Genomic DNA, 22,374 nt, shown 5'->3' on the forward strand with positions numbered 1-22,374 from the left:
ACTGGGATTTATTTAAAAAAATTTGCTTTGCTTTTAATTTTTTCAGTAATTTGGGATATAAGTTTTACGAAGCAAATGTGGAAAAGTGTGTTGAGACTCTAAGGTTTTCATAGGAATTTCATATATTTTCTTTTGGCTAAATTCAAAAAAGTTATGAAGGCAATATGCATTTGCGTAATAATGCTCTGCATTATACATACTTATATGTAAGTAGTAAAATTATTAAACAAATATTTTTTCTTTGAAATATTTTCATAAAATTGCATTCACATTAAAATGTCTTTAATATTATATTTTGGATATATATTGTAGTATTTAATTTTGCATAATTAAAAAAAAGTATGCATACTTGAAACCAAGTATGAACTCAGCTTAATACACGGGTGAGTGGAATTATGGCAGTATGTGTGTGATAGCGAACGAACCAAGGTAAATGCGTTGTGATGATGCAGAAGAATAGAAAACTAAATGAACAAGTGCAGTGTTGTTGTTGTGCACACCTGCCTGCTTATTTGTTGTTGTTGTTTATAAATGCTTCAGCGTAGATATATGAGCAAATGGGTGTGTGTGTTAACAATTTAGGACGCTTGAAAGACGAAAGTGGGTGGGTGGGTGTATAGCAAAATGTAATTGAATGAAATCGTGGAAGCTTATTGAATATTGTGAGTTAGAAAACGATTTTGATGCAATTGGATGAGTGTCTGTTGGAGCTGTATGGTATGGTATGCATGTATATGAAAATGGGTGCTTTCAGCGATTCAGTTAATGCAGCCGCGCTGTGAGTACATATGTACGCGTGAGTATGTATGTATGTAGTATGAAAATAGAAATGCGACTGTATGCAAGTTGTTGATAGACAAATGTTAATTACTGTATGTATGTATGTGTGAATGATGATTATTGAGAAGTTGTAACTGCAATGCAAATGAGTTCGAATGCAAATCTACTGTTTTCAAATTGTAATGTGATTTAGGCACAATTTTTTTTTTTGCTTTTTCTTTTGTGTGAAACACTAAATTCAACTGATATTAATGCGTTTTGTAATGCTAAATATTTCAATAAGCGATTTGCAAACGTTTGCAAGAATTTGCAAAAGAAAAGATATACAAAACTATATGTTTATATGGGTGAATTGGCGCAAGAAGAAATGAAACGTAGCGGCAAAATTACTTAAAGAAATTTAGAAATTTTACTTAGACAAATTACTTAAAAAAATTTAGAAAATTTTAATAACTAATTTTTTTTGCAAATATATTATATAAATTTAATACTTTTTTTTATTTCACTAAGCCACTGAGTTTCATCTCTTCAGCAAGCTAAATAAAATTTGAATGTTTTCAATTTAAAAATCGAAAACTTATATGGTCATGTATATATACGCAGTAAATGAACTTATGCGAAAAGTTAAAAAAAAAATAGTACTAGTTAAATAGTAAGTGAAAATAAATATTATTAGTAGATTTTGCATACGTCATGTCACCATATCCAACGGTTGTCATGGTAACGACAGCCCACCAAAATGCATCGGGTATGGACTTGAAGAAGGAATTTTCGCTTCCAGCTTCCGCAAAATAAACCGCCGATGAGAAGAGTACAACGCCTAAAATCAAACAAATCTATTGGTTTCTTCGCTATGGTTCTTGTTGAAAGAGAAAATGGTGATTTTGTCTTAGTTCTTGAGGAATTAGGATTAAGGATGAGTTTGTAGGATATAGAAAAGATTTAAATGTGAATAGAAAGAAAATGAACAGCTTTTAAACAAAGAGGAAAAAGTGAGAATTTGATGAGAGATTAATTGCGAAATAAATTTTTTTTGGAAAGAAAGGATTCAGGTCAGGGCGATTTACATATATTTTTGCATCAATTTGTTAACATGTATGACTTATATGAAGGATTTTAAATTAGTAAGTAGTAGTAGTAGTAGTAGTTCTGTATTGGCAGTATTTATTATTAATATTTCTCAGTAGTGATGTTGGTACTGTTAGTGGCACTGATGGTATTTGGTGTAGAAATTTGTTAGTAATGTAAGTATTTAAAAAAAAAATATTTTTAATTTTAAATATTTACTTCCTTGTTGGGTACTTTGTCATTGAACACACTAAATATTTGGTAATTTTTTTTATTTATTTATTGCGTTAAAAATACCAATTTTATTGAAGTAAATGTAAATTTACTCTTTAACACTAGTTTTATATGGGTTTGAAGCGGTTTTATCTAAAAATTTACGTTGTTGTAATTTATAAGCTTGAACAGCATAGTCAATATTTTTGAAACATTTTTTTTTTAGTTTTAATCTCTGCATTATAAGAAAGTAAAATATGTACTATGAGTACGTATCCCAAGCAGAATTGATGTGAAAGAAACGTGTGTTAATACTTCAAAATTAATTTTGGAATGCTTCTATTTTTGTCAAATAAAATTTAAGATGTTTGGAAAAAGAGAAAAGCAAAGAACTGATGATAACTGATAAGTTTCAAAACTAACAGACGGAAATTATATGATTTGCTTGTGCATGTCGGACATGCGAATGTAGAATTTGATTCTTTTATGATTAAAGAAAATTTTTAGAGAATTTTACGCGATATATATTATGTATGTATCTTTGAAAAAACAAAGTTTTAGATACTGAAATTTAGAATATTTTTTTGGTTTCTGATGAAAATAAATATTTGTTATTGATTTTTTTTTTTAATATTTAGGTTTTTTTTTATTACAATATTTTATTAATTAATGTTGCTAAGCCGGAGTAGCAGACGTACTAACACATTGGCAGGATTGTTCAAAAAAATTTTGTTTTTCTACCTCATATGAAATATGGTGATACGTTGCAAAATAGAATTTTTGTTTCTTAAGAATCTGTATTTTTTTAATACATAGAAAATGTATTATGTTCTGCTTGGGCTAAAATATTCATGCAATTGGAAAAAAAAAATACTAAATAATTGAAAATACATAATAAAATGCTTAATAATTCTCAAAATATTTGTTTATAACTGAAAGTGACAAAAATAAATAAATAAAATAATAATAATTGGTAAGAAAATCATTTCAGCACTAAATCAATTTGTTGGCATAAAATATTTGTAAACACAACACACACACGCACACACATCACTTTATACAATTAATATTTAAATTCAGCTCTTCAACACATACATTAATTGTTAGAATAAATTAAATATATTACAATTTTTTACGCACAAACAAAAGTTAACCGAAAATGTCACATTTATATTGAATAACTGGCGTACAAAAAAACGACACTGAAGGTAGCCACAGTGTGACACATATGCATCACAATGAATTGGTGACACAGAGGCACAGAAATTATACTTGCTTATATATATTATTTTTACAGCTTTTTTAATTATTTATATATATTTTTTTAGTTTGCACAGTTTAGAAATCAAAACATTTAATTAAGAATAAATAAAAAATACAAAGAGATATAAGAGCTTGAGAAAATAAGTATTTCAGAATTATAGTAAAAGCTGCAGTAAAAGTACAGATCCTTCACATCAAAGTAGCATGACGATATGCAGATATTTGTACAAATAATAATATTAATATTATAGCATATTGTCAATAATCATCAGGGACGGTTTTGAGTAATCAACTTTAAGATAATTACTAAAAAAAACCTTCATTAACGTTACTTTTATTCAATGAAATATGTGTAAACAATAAAAGAATTATATAAATTTATTTATGAATTTTTTGATGTGAACGTGACTAAGGTTTTGTAGGTCAAAAATAAAGAAAAACATACATATACTTTAAATTAGATAGATACATAATAAATATTACTATTTCAAGTAAAAGAAAATCATTTAAAAATAATAATTTCTTAAAAAAATATTAGATAAGCAAAAGATTTTTTTCGACAACTGTTAAAAGCAATACTGCAATTTTAACACAAAATTGTAGAAATATTTTTTTTTATTTCCTACAATTTTATTTTTTCGCCAAATCTATTTAGACTTCCATTAACCGTCCCTGATATTTGCAAATATACATTTTCATAGTTGACATAAACTAATTATTTTATGGTAATTTCGCTTTTATATTTATACCTCATATCACCATATCCCACTGTGGTCATGGTAACCACTGCCCACCAAAATGCGTCTGGTATGGATTTGAAGAAGGACATTTCGGCACCAGCTTCCGCAAAATAAACCGCCGAAGAGAATAGAACAACGCCTGCATTACGGCCAAGGGTACGACGTCATACACGAGCATTAATCATATGTGCATACAAATCAATGCAATGTGTGAGAATTTGTTTATATATTTATTTTACATATTGTTTGAGTTTTGAGGACAAGCGGCAAATGAATGAGGGAAATGTTAAAATAATTAGTGAAATTTCATTAAAATGCCAAATAAAATAATAAATATACATTATATGTTTTTATGTATAAATGTTGTTGTAAAAATATTAGTTTTCTTTCACTTCCGTTTAAATTCTGCTTGGAATTTGGCAAAATATTTGTTTATCAAGCTTTTCGTAAAGAAAATATTGTATGGCGCTACAAGCATATTTCCATGATTTTGTATATAAATAATATTTGTTTACTCATATGTACCCTGTTTTTCTTTGGTAACGACAAAATTTGATTTGTGAAAATTGACTTAAAGCATTGCTATTGTCAGCAACACACTTCCTCGTCAATTACCAAAATTTCTACTTTAAAATCTTAAAATATAAGAGCATAATTATATTTCTGTATAAAAATATTTTTAATTGCTAACTACATTAAAACAAAACAAAAAATTTGATTATTTTAAAGTTTTAGCAACATGATAAATTGAACGTTTCGCTAAAAGTAAATAAATGAAAATTATTAAATTACTTATAAACTTTAATTAAACTATTATTTTTTTTTACTAACTAGCTAAACTACAAAATAAAGATATTGTAGGAAAACAAATTGTTTGTGCACTTATTAACAAAGAACTGAGCAAGAGCAGTTTTGGGTAGAGCAAAAGTGGGATGGAAAAAAATATTGATATAAAAATCTATGTTATATGTGTTTTATTCCATGTTGTTTATCATAATCAGGTTAACTAAATGTGCAAATCATAGAAAAACTGCAACTAAAATACTATTAAATGTATATATAAAATTTCATTTCAAAACTAACTGTTTCACTAATAGTAGCCATAGTAAGTATTTCATACAAACAATTTATACTGAACCTTTTTCTGAGAATAATATAAGCATTATTCGTTTTCTTTTTCGCTGAAAAATAAACTAAACATTATATAATATAATATATTGTTATTTCTCTACAAAAAAAAAGATAATATTTCGTTGGAAATATTTTCTTTGTATGCATGTACATAGCGTGGCTGATTTGTAAGTTTTGTTATATGAAGGTATTTGCTTAAAAATACACCGAAGCAGTTTGGAACTATTTTGCATGTAACTTATTTTTAACGCTACAAAATGTTAGTTATTTTATTCTATTACTCGTATGGATATTTTGTAATAGTATGTCTGCATTATATACATATGTATATGTATATGATATATAACTTTTTACTTAGTTTTATATGTTTAGTTATTTTTAACATATGTATATTTAGCGTCACGAAGAAACACATTAGCTAAACTCTACAGCACAGGCATTAACGCACAAAATATATATTTATTTAATATTATATGTTTGTATAAATTTTGTATAAACAGTGAAATAAGTGAAAAAGAGATGGTTAGAGAATAGTGTCCATGTCGTACCAACAAGTTTGCGTCACATTAAACATAATATTTGCACGTTTAAGCTTTTTATGTAAGCATTTCAGTAAGTGTGAATCATCCTGTCGTATTGTTAGCTACAACGAATTCAGTCACTTGACGTTTGAAGGTAAATAAATTACAATATTTAAATAAACCAACGCGCTAGTATTAATATTTATTGGAATTAATCATTGAATTTGTGATTAGACATTTACTATTTTTTAGTATAAAATTCTATGGATAAGGAAGAGACGTACTTTTGTTACAATGAATAAATTTTCTAAATAATAAAATGCAGCCGAAACCTAACGTAGAAAAGTCGTTAAAGATTAGAAATTTAAGGGGTAATATTAATTTGCGGGTTTCAATGTCAGACAGTAAAATTTCTGGGAAACTGCTGGATTGAGCCACTTGAAATTTGCATACGATATTTTTAGATATATTTGAAAGATCGAAGGTATAAGATTTTGAGAATTATTTTGACTTTACACAATTTTAAAATGTTTTCTTTTACAAAAAAACAATTTTTTTATTGAGAAGCTGTTATTTTGTCAAAAATCTAAATTGTGACAAATGTTTCGTTTTTAACGTGAATTTATTTATTTTATAAAAAAAATTTTTGGTTTTTGGATTTGATATAATTTTAAACAGAAAAATCTTTCTCACCGTCGAATACTAGTTTCGGAGGTTTTCTTGACAGAATCAAGAAAATTTTTCAATATGAATTCCAGTTATTAAAGTCCATTAAATTCTATTTTTTCTGACTAAAAATCACCACTTTCAAATGAATTATCACCCAAATACCTAATGACTATATAAGGAGTTTACTTCCATTTATTTGGATCGCTAAGCTCTGGATCTTGAACTAATTATTATCGACTGTATCACCAGTGAATGGTAGTAATATTCGCCTAGGATCAGAAAGAGTGTAAATTGAATTTTAATCGGTTCTGACTATTCTAATTGAAGTGCAAATTTTTACTGTTTGGTCATTTGCGTCTCTTAGGTCAAATGAATTGTCCGTTAGTAGTCAATGTACATAACTGGTATAGTGGCTAAAGTGGTTAACGGTAATTAGGGTTAGTATTTATAAACGCTACGCTAAGCTATTTAATTTTTTTTGATTAGTAATATTAACGGGGTGCAAACTGGTAAACTAGTTTTTTTTTGGTATATTAGTTATGTATATAGTGTTCTCACGAAAGGAATGGTAAATAGACGATGAAGTATTGAAAATGCGAGTCTCAATATATCAATAAACTGAGATGTAAATTTGTTTTAAAATAAATATTTCTTATTATGTAAAAACGAAGTAAATTCATTACGATTGGAACAAGGTTGATATATTTTATTTTACATATTTATATATCTATTTTGTTATTGTATTCAAATTATTATTATTTTTATTATATCTTGAACATATTAAGTTTGCCAAGAAATTAAATGCTCACAGTAGGAAGCGTCGGATGCCTTAAATAATATATATATATATATAAATGATCAGATTGACGAGCTAATTCGATTTAGACATGTTCGTCTGTCTGTATATACGCCAACTCGTAGCTCAGTTTTTGAGATAACGATCAGAAATTTTGCACACGTCCTTTTCTCCCTCAGGTGCTACTCGTTTGACGGAACCATTGATATCGAATTATATTACCGAAATTTGCATTAATTATTTTACAAAGCACTGTTAAAATCTCCGAATAAATTTTTCCGATCGGATGACTATAGCATATACCTGTCATACAAGCTGACCGTTCAAAATCAAAACCTTGTATAAAAAAAACTTTCTTATTTGACAAGATATTCTCACGGAGTTTGGCATAAATTATCGCTACAATCTTCGAATAAATTGTTCAGATCGGGCCACTATGGCCTATGAGTGCCATATAAACAGACCAATACAAACCAAGTTTTTGTATAAACAACTTGTTTATATGACAAAATATCTTCCCGAAAATTGCCATGAATTATTTCACGAAGCAACACAACAGACAGCATATAGGTATGTATGTATGTAGCTGTGATACAAGCTGATCGATTCAAAGAAGTTTTAGTAGGACAACTTTTTTTTGTTTTATAATTTTTTTTCATAATTTTATAGTACACAATGACTGTATTGAAATTAAAAAAATTAAATTTAATGGAATTATTTGAAGTCATACATATTTAGTTAATAAAAATTTATTAAAAAAATTATTTTATATTATAGTCAAATCTATTTTTTTTCAGATCAACTCACTCTTAACATTTGAAATTTTTTTAATAATATTGACATCAGTAAAACAATTTATATCAATTTGACCTTATCCATAGCTTTAATTTTTTATTATATACATTTTAATTGAAAAATTAAAAATTTTGTTAAGCAAATTTATTTATTCAAGTATTTTATTAGTATTAATAGTTCGAAATTCTATTTTTTTGTGCTTAAAAATTAAGATTTAAAAAATTCAAATTAGCTCATTTATCTTCTATTTTCCATTCCTCTCGCGTAAATTTTTCCATTTTATCTAATTTGTTTTTTTTTCTTTTGAGGCAACTACAAACTGATAGCAACTAAACAATTACGACGTTAAATTACAACGATGATTTAGACGACTATTAATTTAATACGAGTATTTAATGTTTTGTATGTATGTATTTACTATATGCAATTGTACAACGTTGACCAAGGCGAGACATCGCGTATTTGAAGTAAAAAAAAAAAACTATACAACGATAAAGATTTGCAACATGAGACAAAACGATGAGACTACATTTACTACAGTCGGCAAAAAAATAACGGAATTTTAGCACAATATTTAGTTATATGTAAATGTATGTAAGTATGACAGACGTGGAGATTATGGTAAAACTTGAACGCAACAACACAAACAAAGCTTGTTAGGCCACATAACTTTCAAATAGTACACAAATGAAAGCAAAATATTGGTATTGGTATTGTTGTTGTTGTTGTGGTTTAAGCACAATAGCAGTCGACGAAATTTGCAATTTTAAGCATTTAAATTGGTGGACGAATCCCCAAAAAATTTTCGTGGTAATTGTGAATATGTCAATTGGGCTTGGCTTGGCAGTGCATACATCACAAGGGTTGCCAGGGGTGGTGGGACGTGAGTGCGAAGAAGTGGAAAGAATTAGTAATTAAAAGAGGGATTTGCAATCGATGCAGTGTTAAGGTGAAGTAGATAAAGTGATAAGTGTGAGCAAGTCAATAAAAAAAGTTGAATTCATTTTTAGTAAAAGGTATATAAAAAGTTGAAAAATAATTGAAAATTATAACAAAGATGGTATTATTAAATAACTTACCAGTACGTATATATTCTTATTGATGACGGACAAAAAATATCTTAAAAAGTTTATTAGTTTATAAGCCTATTAACCTTGTTGCAGATATTCTGCTTAATTGATCGTATTGGTATCATAAAAATGATTGCTGTTTCATAAGATACTTGAAATATACATATCAGTGACAATGTATTAAAGTAGCTTAAGTCTACTTATGTTAAGGTAAGTGTTCATCACCTAGTAAAAATAAATTATTTTACCACTTTCCATTTTAAGGCTATGTTTGATTTAAAATACAACGCCTGACGGCTACGCACTTTTTCAGAATGACTACAAATGTCTGCATTTACTTAATTCGAATTAAACTATAAATATATATAACTATAATAATAATAATTTGTAGCTCTTTCCGAAAACAAATTTCTTTCAAACAGAGAAACACTGCGGCAATTTTTCGGGAGAAATACAATATATTCTGCATTGATAAGACTGATTTAGCTTTGCTATTTGATTTTTTTAGACGTGTGGTTTTAAAGTAGGTAATACTCTTTTCGGAGTTGGTCTTTTCGACAGCTTTTACTTGATTTATACTCAGCTTGCTTTGTCATTTCATAATGAAGCTCTAGAACAAATTTTATAACTCGTTCAAATCTATTATCAAAATAATGGTTTGGTTCGCGCGACGCATCGCTCGCTATGTCCAATATTCGGTCGACATAATCGTCCAGCAGAGTCGGCAGTTCGTGCAACAATGAATCGGTTTCCCAACACGTTTACTCTAGTCGATAATGCGCATTCTCAGAGACGTCGTACATTGCGTACCGAAAACGTTACAATGCTGCTGCGGAGCAAAGTATCGAAGGAGATCCGAAAGAGTACATCCGACATCGCAACAATTGGAGCTGTGCCCATCGTTTGTGGAAGATGTTTTGTGAAAGATTTTGCGGAAGGATCGCGGCTTACGGGCTTACAAATTCCAACTCGCGCAAGAAGTGAAGCCGAACGACCATCAAGTGCTGCGCACGTTGGGTGAATGGGCCCAAAGCGAGATGGCGAGAAGAGAATTTTGTTTAGCGGTGAAGCTGAATTTTTGTTAGATGGATAATTCAGTTCTTGTTGCGACGTAGTTATGTCCTCAAAAAGACACCCATTGTTGTTCTCTATGGGCAAAGGGAATCACTGGCTCCTATTTCTTCAAAAAATTAAGTCGGCCATAATGTTAGAGTTAATAGGGAACGTTATTGGAGGATGTTGATGTGAATGACCTTTGGTTCCAATAAGACGACGCTACATATCATACAGCAAACGAAACATCTATTTAAGGAAACTTTTGAAGGAAACTTTTGGTGGGCACATTATCTCGTGTCATTGATCTGTGGGTTGGCCTTCGGGTTGCGAAGTCGCTTGTCTACGAAGATAAGCCCGAAACGATTGACGTCTTGGAAAAGAAGATTCGGTGAGTTATTGCTGACGTACGAGCACAATTGCTACAAAAAGTGTTAAAAAATGGGGCCTCTCGGCTGGAATTTATTCGAGCCAGCAGCGGTGGTCACTTGTCCGATATCATTTCTAAAACACAATGGCGAACCCTTATCTTTATAGTAAAGCTAAAAAAACAGCTTTTATAATCCTAGTTCCTTAACTATAATCTTAGCTTCGTTCTACACATTTAATAATCAGGCACTCGCTATAATCATATGATTGGTTGTGCGATCACTGTTAAGATCGACAATATTGAGAGCCTGAAATACTGAAGCAGTATCAGTTTAGGTTACTGATAAGAACATATGTCCAATTCGATAAGACAATAAACAATGAGATAAAGAGCTAAGCCTTCATTTGAACAAGTCTTTTCAAGTATAATTTTATACTGTATTTTTAATATTTTTGGGTCATAATTAAAAAATAAATACATGCGAGGTATTAAAAGAATATATCAAACCACAAAGATTAACTCGAGGAATATATTTCATTCGAAAAATTTATCGAAATCATTATTTAGAATTATGTTGAAGTTAATTTTAATAACTTCAATTATTATTTAACTATAAATTTAAATAAATACATAAAGCTAAAAGGATTCAATGCAAACAAATAAAAATTTATTTATAGCAGTAAAGAGTTTATTTCGCTCAATTGAATAAAGTCCTTGACTTAAGTAACTGATCTAACCTTTCTAGTTTTGAAAAAAAGACTTTCATGAGAGAAAAGGATTACAAGAAATATTAATTAGTAATAATGAATAATAATAACTTTTATAAAGAAGAATTGAAAGTATTTAAAGCTATTATTTAAGAAGTGTTAAATCCTATATTTGTCGTCATTAATAATTAATATTTGATTTTTAACTGAATTATTTGTATTTGTTAGAATTAAACTATTTCTTTTAAAGCATGAATCCATAACTAAATGATGATTAATAGTTCTCGTAATCAGATTAGTTCGACCAGTATTCTAACCAGTAATAAGAACATTAAACGTTATTACTTAATTTTTTATAAGTTGAATTAATAACTAAAAGATTAATTGATAATTTTTGTAATCAGATTAATCAATACTAAGAACCTGTTTATTTTTCTACTTCTTTTTAACAGCAATTACCTAATGATTTAATTTAATATGTGAAACTTATCGACAGTTTATCTCATGTTAAGTTAAATATTTATATTACTTTAAGATATTCCCATACTACTCTTCCGGAATATTTATTTGATTAAATATGTATGTAGTTTTAAAAAAAACTTAATGAATTATGTTAAAGTAATTAAGAAAATAAAAACCAATATGGTAAACACACACAGACATATAGGTACTTATGTATATTTGTTAGTAGTTACAGAACGCTCAGCAAGGAGAATTCAAAGAGATTAGCACTACAATTACTAAAAAAAAAATACTACTACAGCTATAGTGAAAGGAAAATGAATTTTGAAATGAATTCGATTAACTACGAAATAGAAGTCATTCCTGATGAACTTGAAAATACTTTCTAAATTGTGAAGAGTTTGATGTCAAGGACATTGGTTAGTACAGTTTAAAAAATAAAAGGACGAATACAATTGGAAGAGTTGAAGTTTTTTTTTTTTAATATCTGACGAAAAATCAATTAAGAAGTTATATTTGTATGCATGCAACTACACCCACCCACGTTAGTATAAGTAAAACACATATAATGTCTGAGAGACAAATAATTTTTTGCTTAAATTTTGAAAGATTTGCCATAGTAGGGACACATATACACATAAATATGTATAAGAATAATCTATATTAAGTAACATTTTTTGTTAGTGGGCTAAATTATAGTTAGTTAAGTGCGCCTGTTTTTTCGACATATACACAATATACGCTACGACGATTTTGTGGGCGACACAATCTCAATTTTAAATTTCACCTTAAAATTGCAAACGGACTGCTTGGCGAAACAAATGCGTTTTACTCTGTCAAAGTATATCAGGAGCAATAGACTAAAATTCGAGTAAATTTCTATATATTTACTTCTCAGGAATCGAAATGCTTATATATAGCACACTTTTAGGGGTTTCAGACGATGTGGTTTGGTGGTGGTAAATATATTTATGAATGTATTATATGGGTATACAGATATACGTGGATGCCTCAATGGTTGGATAGAAAATATCTCAGTACGCGTTCATACGGGTTTCATAGAGTGAATGTTTCATTTCAACTTATATATTGTATACATTTAGGCACTATATATAATTTTAGATTTGCTGTTGTGCGTAACTTTTGCTTATATGTAAATGTAAAGTGAGTACCTATGACACACTACGACATACATATGTCAGTATGTCTTTTAGTTGTTATTAATGACATTTTACCGCTACTTTAAGTTAATGATATTTATGCGCCTAAAACTATGCTTGCTTAAACATAAATGCACATATGTATATACCTAACGCCTACACCTACACCTAGTCACACACACATATATGTATATATATATATATAGGTATGTATGCTATACATCGATGTACAAAAATATATATTTATTTTGTTGCAATATTTTAATTTTTTTTGTAAATATTTTAGTAAAAAAGATACACACAGCACCTACATATAATCCTGTGTAAATTACAAGTATAAGAATCACTAGTAATCATTACTTAATTACTTTTCGACGCCAAAAAGGTAAAAAAAATCACAAAAATATATACTGCGTGAGCGGGCAAAGATTTGGGAAGCACTTTTGAAAGCACTTTTTGGAGTACTTTAGAAAGTACTTTCCCAAGCACTATTTGTTTTACTTTTTTTTTAAATATAATTTTTTAAATATTTTTTTCTATTCACATTCGTTGTTATTTTTCGCTAACATTTTACACTCAAAGGTACAGTACAAATGAATATTCGTTGTGCGTTTGCTTTGCCATCTTTACTATGTTAAGTTTACTATATTTTTGATATTTATAGAAAAAGCGGTAATTTTTTTTTAATATATATGGAAATTAAAGTGTTTTTGGTATGCTTTTCAAATGTTTTTTCATACAAAAAATTTCTCTGCAAGCTGAGAGTGAACCTTGGCGGAGGGAGGGAAACGTAAAAAGTGGGTTTTGAAATAAATTTTTTGGGGGAAAAGTGCATGTGTGGGTATTTGAGGTTGCTGTTTAAAATATTTTATATGTATTTTTAGTTCTTAGTTTCTTGAATATCAGTAAAAGGCTTAAGTGTGGACAGACATTCGTTGTTTGAAGTATTATATTTTTGAGCATGGCTTTAATGATATTTTAAATTTTATTCAAAGTAATTTGTTAAAATATTTAATATGTTTTAAGAATAATTTTTTTACACCGAAAAATAATATTTTATATCGAAAAATTATTGAAAATTAAACATTTTAAGAACGGTATCGAGCAAGCGAAGACTTTTGGAAGTAGTTTAAAGTTTATAATAATATGTACAATTTCAGACATCCCCTTAATTTAGTCAATTAGCAAATTTACCACAGTAATACGTTCCCGTATATGATCTTCAGACATTTGCTTAATTGGCTTTGTTTTTTAATTTTTCCTTGAAGATGTTAATGTAGACAATTTGCTAATTCAATTCAATTAAGCAGCAAATTAACTCAATTAAGATCCATTAATTTAAACTCAAGCCCAATTTTTTATAAATATAATTTTATTTTGAAGTTGGACTAAAATTTTAAGCTACCGATTGAAGATCTAAATTTTGAACTATTATTTAGTGTGTAATTTTCATTCTTAATTCCCCTTAATTTAGACAATTTACAAATTGATCCTAACTAATATGCTCCCATTTAGGATCTACAGACAATTTCTTAATTTGGTTTGTTTTTAAATTTTTCTCTCAATGTATTATTGTAGATAATTTATTAATTGACTCAATGAAGCGAGACAGAGACAATTACTAATTACCTTAATTAAGATTTATTGTTTTAATTGAAACTATATTTATTAATATATAATTATCTTTTTATTTTAACTTAAAATAACTAAATTTTAACGAAGCTGATCTTTCTAGGATGAAACATTGGAATATAATTTCCAGTAAAAATTTTAAAATTAGAAATCTCTAGTTCTCAAAAAAAAAAAAAAATGAGTGATCCCAATTTTCTTGTATGTATTCTTTTCTTTTCATTCAAGAATATGGTACTGAAAAATTTTACCATTACTTGTATCTCCGATTTTTTACTTGAGAAGTGATTTCGAAATTTTATATAACGTTTTAATTAAATACAGGTTTACAAAATATGTTTTAAAATTTATAACCTCAAATAAAATTAAATTCCAATTTTCACGTGCATCTTAAAAGACTCTTCATGTTTTCAATCAATATACATGAAATTAATCAGAGCAGAGCATTTTCAAATTTTTATATTGAAGTTTAAATTAAAATAATAAAAAATAAAAATTGAATCAATTACGCAAGATCATTAAAAAGTATTCAATTATGAAATAATAAAATAAATTGACAGCATATATTCGCAGACTCTTATTTTCCAACTATATAAAACATCGTTGAAAGTATATAAGATCTAGTTTTGGTAGTTTTGAGCTCTTTACAGATTTCAGAAATATTATAGTCTTTAATGTCTACTTTTTGAGCTTTTTACTGATTTCAGAAACATTGTAGTTATAAGAAATTTCCAAGCACAATTCGAATGGCTTGAAATTTTCAAAAATAGTTTTTTTTTTTATTCTTATACCATTTTTGGGCATAAAAATGGCACATAGAAAAAGAAAAAGTGAGTTTGTTTATTTGGACCATATAGAGTGAGTGTTTTGTTTTGGGATTCCCTGAGTTAGCTGAGTGTGTGTTCTTGTAATCTAGACTTTTTTAGAGGGTTTATGTGTGTGATTGCGTGTGCTTGGGTATAGATCGTTAGAATGGTTGTGCGCGGGTGGTAATTGTAATAGTAGTAGTAGTAGTAGTTGTGGTGGTGATAGCGGTACTAATAGTAATAAGAGTGGTGGTGGTGGTGAGCAAGGTTTTGTATAGTTTTCTTTGAGGAGTTTAGTATATGTGTATGGGTTGTAATTGGTTTAGTTTCCTTTTTTCTTTTGGAGTTTTATGTGTTTGTATGTGGTTGATGTGTGTTTTTGTTTGTTGTTTTGTTTTGTTTTGCTTTTTTCGTCTGGAACTTACCTATAAATAAGAAAAATATAAGTAAACCTAATTCCCGCATTGAGGCTTTCAGAGTTCGTCCTAAAATTTGTAAACCCTTCGAATGCCTAGATAACTTAAATATTCGAAATACTCGAACTAATCGTATCACTCGTAATATTGCCAAGGACATAGCCTGATTCGATGACTTGTCCTAAAAAATTATAATCGGTATGGCATGTTTTCAATCAACAAATTATTATATATGTAAATAGTTTTTTTTTTATATATATATGTATATATATAGGATATGTATACAAGTATGTATATATAGTATATGTAAATAGTTATGTAATCGAACAATTAATAACAAACATAAATATATTTAGTAAAAATTAACAAATAGCGGTGGGTATTGTATTGATTAGTAATTGAAATTGAAATAATATTAATAAATAAAAAAGTCATATAAATATATATATTTTTTTAACATAGTATATATATTTATAGATAGTAGAGAGAGAGTGAAAGATAGAGTTAGAGAGTAAAATATATATATATGTATATATATACTAAGTAAGTATTTATGTTTACATACAGGTATATTTATGTACTTGTATATATGTGTAAGTTTCTGAAAATTTTTTTATTCGATTATGTTTTTGCGATAGAAACCGTTAACGAATTTGAAACGTAAATAAAAAAAAATATATTTTAATTATATACAAAATCGATTTTTGCTAAATTTATGGCTCAGTGTGTAAAATTTATTATTATATAATTTAAAAATGATGAAACTCTCCACTACAAAAAAAAAAGAAGAAAATTAAGATAATTTAATTTTTTTTGCATTTAAATTTTTTCGTACTAGCTTATAATTCTCAAATCTGTTGTTTAAAAAGTGTTTTGCGATTTTTTTTTAATTTTAAATGTTTTTCCTCCAAACGCTATGTAATGGTTTGTAATTTTTTTTGTAATACTATTGTTGTAATTATAAAGCAATATAATTTGCAAATAGCTATGCTAATAATATTAATCAAAAGTAATGCAATTGTACTTAAATTTCTCACACAAGAAAGCATACCTGTGGACTGACTGGCGCTTTTGGAAGATTTAACGTATCCTCCTCTTCGGCGACGACGGTCGCCAATGTTATAAAATACGGAATGATGGCGATTATGTCGATAACATTCATGACATCCCTGCAGAAATGTAACTTATTCGGACATGCGAGGAACCTTTAAAAATGTAGAGAATGAGAGAGAGAGAAAAAAAAATAGAGATGTGTTGAGCATGGGAGAGAATATGTGAGAGTGATTTTGAGGTTTAATGAAATATGTGGCATATAAGGAATTTTTCAACAAAAAAAAAAAAAACAAAAAAAAATTTCCGATTTAATTTATGAGTAAATGTTTTTAAAAAATTAATTTGAGAGTAAATTTACGCATTAAATCAAAACTATATAAATGATTTTAATATTTTTCTTATAAACAAACGCTTAATGACAGAGTTTCTTAGAAAAATATTACTAAAATACTGTTGTAATTACTTTATATATTACTTAAGTAATGTAAAAATTTTAGTTTTTGTATAAAATTATTATTAGACAAATAAAAACGAAACTTAAAAGTAAAATATAAAATTTTAATAAAAAAAAAATTAGTATAACAATAAATATTATAAGACTATATATAGAAGACAGCCTGTGTCTTTTAAATTATTTAATAACTCAAAATATAAATCTCTGAAAATAATTAAAATTAATAGCAGTAAAAATTTTAAAGCTCATACTGCAAATAAATAATATATTAGCCCAACACTAGTTGTATTAGTTAGTGGTTTCTGTCTTTGTTTATATATTACATTCATAGCGAGGTTTTGCTCCACAGTTTTTATGTCAAATATAATCACAATTACTTCCTGATAAAAAAATATATATTAAGGCAATTATCAAGGGCAATATTTTAAAGCTATTGTACTCTAAAGAATCATATTTCTTTAAAAAAATGTGAAACTAACTATTTTTTGTTATAAAAACTATAAATAATTTTTGTTTTATTAACGCTTACTATTTAGTTTCGAACACTTCTTAAATATACAAACCCTTGAAAAAAAGCAAACTTACCTGACTGTGAGTTCAAATGTAAACCAAATAATACATAACGTTTCTATAAGGAAGAAAGGATCTGTGATGTCAGGCACCTCGTCTTCCTCGATTTTTGTGCCATTTGTTGTTGTATTGAACACCTGTTAATTTAAGATATAAAAAAAAAATGTTAACAACTAGATTTTTGAATCAAAATTTAGTATAAATCAACACTTAGTTAGCATAAAAGCATTTACAGAGTTTTATAATGAAGAAATAAGAATGTGATTATTTATGAATATTCAAAAATAAGTGAAGTAAGATTTCGACGCAGGAAAAATAATCGGTAATATTGAAATTACGGAATTAATTGTTAGTCAAGCAATGGAGTGGATATCAGATATGAAAATCAAGTAAACAAAATAGCAAATTCAAAAAATTTTCCTACAGGGATGATTGAGGATTATATATATAATTTTGAGTATTTTAACAATGGGATAGTATTGATAGTTTTTGAAAGTGGCTTTTACCATATATTTTAACATTTAGAATAAAAGTTTTTTAATTTTTTTTTTAATACTGTCCCATATTGGTTGTGTGAAATGACGATAAGAGCTTTTTACATATATTTTACAACTTAATGTCAAAAGGATATGTGCACTGTAGGCAATCGTTATATTCTTCGTAGGTATACACATAAATATTTTATAGTTGTACATTTTTCGAAATATAATCAAAATGAGTAGTATTTTATTATCCGTTAATACTAAGCTTATTTAGCTATAAACATTAAATAGAAAGTAAACTGGTTTGAGAGCTTTTCAATTGTATAGAAGACTACAAGAATTTATAAAAATAACTTTTTTGTTACTTTATAGATGGAGACTAACTCTAAAATATGAGACTCTGTGAGCGTTGAAAAGCTATGGAGCGGTACTCGAAAATTTTATAGTAGTATATGAAAAATTTATGGTAAACATTTTTGCACTTAGAATCAACTTATTTATGCTATGAAATCACTGGAGTAAACCTAAACTGATAGTGGTAAAAGTTTTTAGCTTATAATGAAAAAAAAGCTTTTTTGAAGCTTTGCAAAAGGTATTATTAAATATACGGAAAAGTATCGAAATTCTCAAAGTACACACAATATAGAAAGAACAAGTAAGTATCTATAATGGGGACTTTCATAAAGCTTTTAAGTTGGGGGACTGCAAATCGTGGAAATAAGGTCAAGCTTCAATTTTTTTCAAAGTAAAATTTTTGGCATAATAATCAAGAGATTTTAAAAGCCGAGTAATTGAGCTTAATAAATTTATAAGTTACTAACTTTTATAAAGTTCAAACCAGTATACATTCTAAATTTTTGCGCTGGCATTACATTACAGGCTGCATAACTATATTTATGTAGACCACATTTATATATTATCAAAAGGCATTGGTTGGAGCACACTGAGTTACAACACCGAACAACTAGTATAATGAATAAAATAGTAGTATTTTGTCAAAAAAATTTTCCAACCCGATCCTGGAGCTTTTCGTTTCGACAAATTTGACATCAAGTTGCAAAAATGCGCGCAAAAAGCAGAAAAAGTGTAAACAAAGGAAATGTAGTAAATTGTTTGTGTTAATGTTACAAATATCAAAACGAAAACAAAGAAATAAAAACATAAGAAACGTGAAAAAACTGAGCTTTCTCACACTTGTTTCGACAGAAATATATGTGGCAATAAAGCTTTAATTTTATAATGAAAGCTTATAATATAATAAAAGCTTTTTTTCTGATTTTACCGATTTTACTTTTATAACGAAAGCTTATAACATAAAATAGCTTTTTTATAATTCTTAATTACGATAAAGTATTCTGTGTATTTATAGCTTTCACTTTTATCAATTCTTTTTCATAGCTTTCATAAAAGTATACACTTTTTATAAGAAATATTTAAAAAGCTCCATATGTGAAAAAGCTCAATTGTTTAATTTTATACTTCATATTGAGTAACTTAATCGTTCAACTCACCTTGTAATGCTTAAATTCGGGTAATGTTTCTAGACAAAATATAACAATTGATAGCAATATAACAAATACACTAATTATGGCTACAACTCTGGCGGCTTGCGAACTCTCCGGGTACTCGAAAAGTAACCAGACTTTTCTTTGATTCTCATTATCCGGCAATGGTCTTTCTTCTTCTTTAATAAAGCCTTCATCCTCTCTGTGGCGGGTTCACAAATTGGGTTGTTGTTGTAGAAGTGTTGTTTTGAAAGATATTTAGAAAAGCACAGTGTGTGATATTTAGTATTTTCATGGAAATTATATAAACGCGCTGTTAATTTTTTGTTAAAACAACAAATAGTTTACAATAAATTTAAGTTACACAATATATATTTTTTTAACAAAAAATACAATTAGGTCAATTCAATGATTGCCGGCGATCACTTCAACCACTGAGCTTCTAAAAAATTATTCCAAAGTTCAACAAAAATAGATGTATAGCTATGTATATTAACAACAATTCTACTTTAATAAAACTAAACGAAGAATTCAAAAAAGATTTATCTTCGTTCGAATGCAGGATTATATTTAAATAATTGTATATAATATAATTATTCATACTATATTCAATATACATATATATAAAAAATAAAACATTCAAGTTGAAATAGAAACGAAAATACACAATAATAAAACCAACGGCTATGTTGCCAAATTTCACATCGCCTAACGGTGTACACAGCAGTAGCAGCGGTGACAGCTAGCTTCATTGGCTATGACGGTTTGTGTCTCGGGTGAATTGTATTGTTTAGCATGTGTGTGAGCACTTCTGTACACCCAGCGTTGTATTTACGGCGTTAGCTTAATACTCTTTATGTAAGCTTGTTGTACTACAAAATGATGGCGGCTACATACTACTAGATACATATAAATACTATGTCTGTGTCGTAGTGTGGTCGTGTATGTGTATGTATAAAGTTTTGTTGTTAGCATTTTGGTGATCGTCGCACTTGAGTTGGTGAAATTCACATTTTATTTTCAAATGGAATTTTGGTTTTGTTTACATTTAGCTTGCAGCATTGGCGCATGGGTGTGCGTGCCACGGTACCGGCCACATACTCCCCCCATGCCGTATGCACAAAATTTTAAGCTGGTGGTCAAGTGATTAACTGTGTCTTGATTTTTGTAATTTTTTACTTATTTTTGTTGGCTTTTGCGATTTCAATTTTGTTCTGCAGCATTCAAAGAATTTCGCTATTGCCGATTGTGTTTAGTTGAGTTTATATTCGTATGAAATTTATCTTTTATTCAACAACAATTTTTAGAAACAATAAAACATATATTTTTTCCAATTAATCTTAGTTTTTTTTATAATTTAATACAACAGCAATTTTAAAGAACAACAACAGCAATAACACTAAAAACAATATTTAGTTTATATGTATGTACATTTAAGTTAGATGTATTGAGTGTTATTTGGTGAGTTTTAATATTGAATGAGTTTCAACTTAAAAAATTATGCCCAGTTGGAAATCACACACATTGGAGGTTTTTAAGTAGTTGAGGTTATGTTGAAGTTAGACGAACTATGCTAGTTTTTTGCAACTTTAAGTTCCATTTTATGGTTTTTCACATTTATGGCTATTGTGTTGGGTAGAACAAAATCTCTGCGTGGTAATCAAACAAAAATTATTGATATGTTACTACCTCATCTTCCTCCAAACATCTTTTGCAATTGGCACTGGCGTGAGCAACATTAGGACAAAATTCTTTCATAACTCTTACAATTGGGCAAAGCTTAACCTTGCGATTTACTTTGAGCCACAAGGATCTTGTGACTGCACAGGTAGCGCTCACCAAGCTCCTGCCAGGTTCAGCTGTCTAATGGTAACCCGAAAAAGGACAGCGGAGCACCGACGCATTTCCACTCCAACGACAGCGAGGTGGCGATACCTTTTTTTGTCAACTCATAAGATTTGCAGTTGCCTGTGATTTCACTATGGCCTGGTACGCAAGCTAGTTTTATCCAGAAGTAACTCGGTGCCAGTGATTGTGATATTAGGTATTCTTTAGGTATATTCAGGCAAACGGTCATTGAATTCAATGCAAAAATTGCTGCTATACTATGGGAGTGGATAGTCACTTCACTAAAGGAGGCTGCTCTCTGGATCGGTAGATCAACTTTTACTTTCATGGAAGCAAATTCGGTTTAAAAAACACTATTAGCGTTAGTCAGTAAGCCTAAAACTAGTACTGATGGACAGATACCTTCACGAATGTTCCACTCAAGCTTTGACCTATCCTCAAAGAAGTTCACTGCTTCTCGATAAATTACAACTTTATCAGATTTTATTTTTAGACCAGAGTAAATAATTTTTAAAACAAAAAAGAAAATCAAAGTAGGAAACCCATCGGATATGAAAGATAAAACAGCAAAAACATTAAATGAACAATATTTTACTGGCAATACTGCTTCGGAAAAGGGAAGGGGAGGGCCTGGTTGATTTTTTAGGGATGAAGAATGGTTTATATCAATTTCCAGCTAAACTATGAGTCTCATAAAAAAAAGTTATATGGCAATGTTGAAGGTAATGAAAACTTTTGTATATAAACTTTTTTCACATAACCTTAAAATTTATTAGGAAAATTCGTATAACCAACTTTTTTTTATTGTATTTT

At 28.4% G+C, this 22,374-nt stretch overlaps 1 protein-coding gene across 13 annotated transcripts in view; it reads right to left on the reverse strand.

The window, feature by feature from the left end:
- Sh (Potassium voltage-gated channel protein Shaker) overlaps positions 1-22,374 on the reverse strand; it is a 392,327-nt gene that overhangs the window by 35,590 nt on the left and 334,363 nt on the right. For 11 of the 13 annotated variants that reach the window (XM_036376281.2, XM_070110730.1, XM_036376275.2 and 8 more), the window contains 5 exons: positions 19,720-19,915; positions 17,742-17,863; positions 16,701-16,854; positions 15,659-15,830; positions 1,471-1,600 (listed from right to left, as the gene is read on the reverse strand). In XM_036376281.2, coding sequence (XP_036232174.1) covers positions 1,471-1,600; positions 15,659-15,830; positions 16,701-16,854; positions 17,742-17,863; positions 19,720-19,915 — 774 coding nt within the window. Of the gene's footprint in view, positions 1-1,470; positions 1,601-4,073; positions 4,204-15,658; positions 15,831-16,700; positions 16,855-17,741; positions 17,864-19,719; positions 19,916-22,374 lie in introns of all 13 variants that reach the window. The other 2 variants (XM_036376274.2, XM_036376272.2) reach the window with 1 other exon arrangement.

This window comes from Bactrocera oleae, chromosome 5 (assembly GCF_042242935.1).
Source record: "Bactrocera oleae isolate idBacOlea1 chromosome 5, idBacOlea1, whole genome shotgun sequence".
NCBI lineage: Eukaryota > Metazoa > Arthropoda > Insecta > Diptera > Tephritidae > Bactrocera > Bactrocera oleae.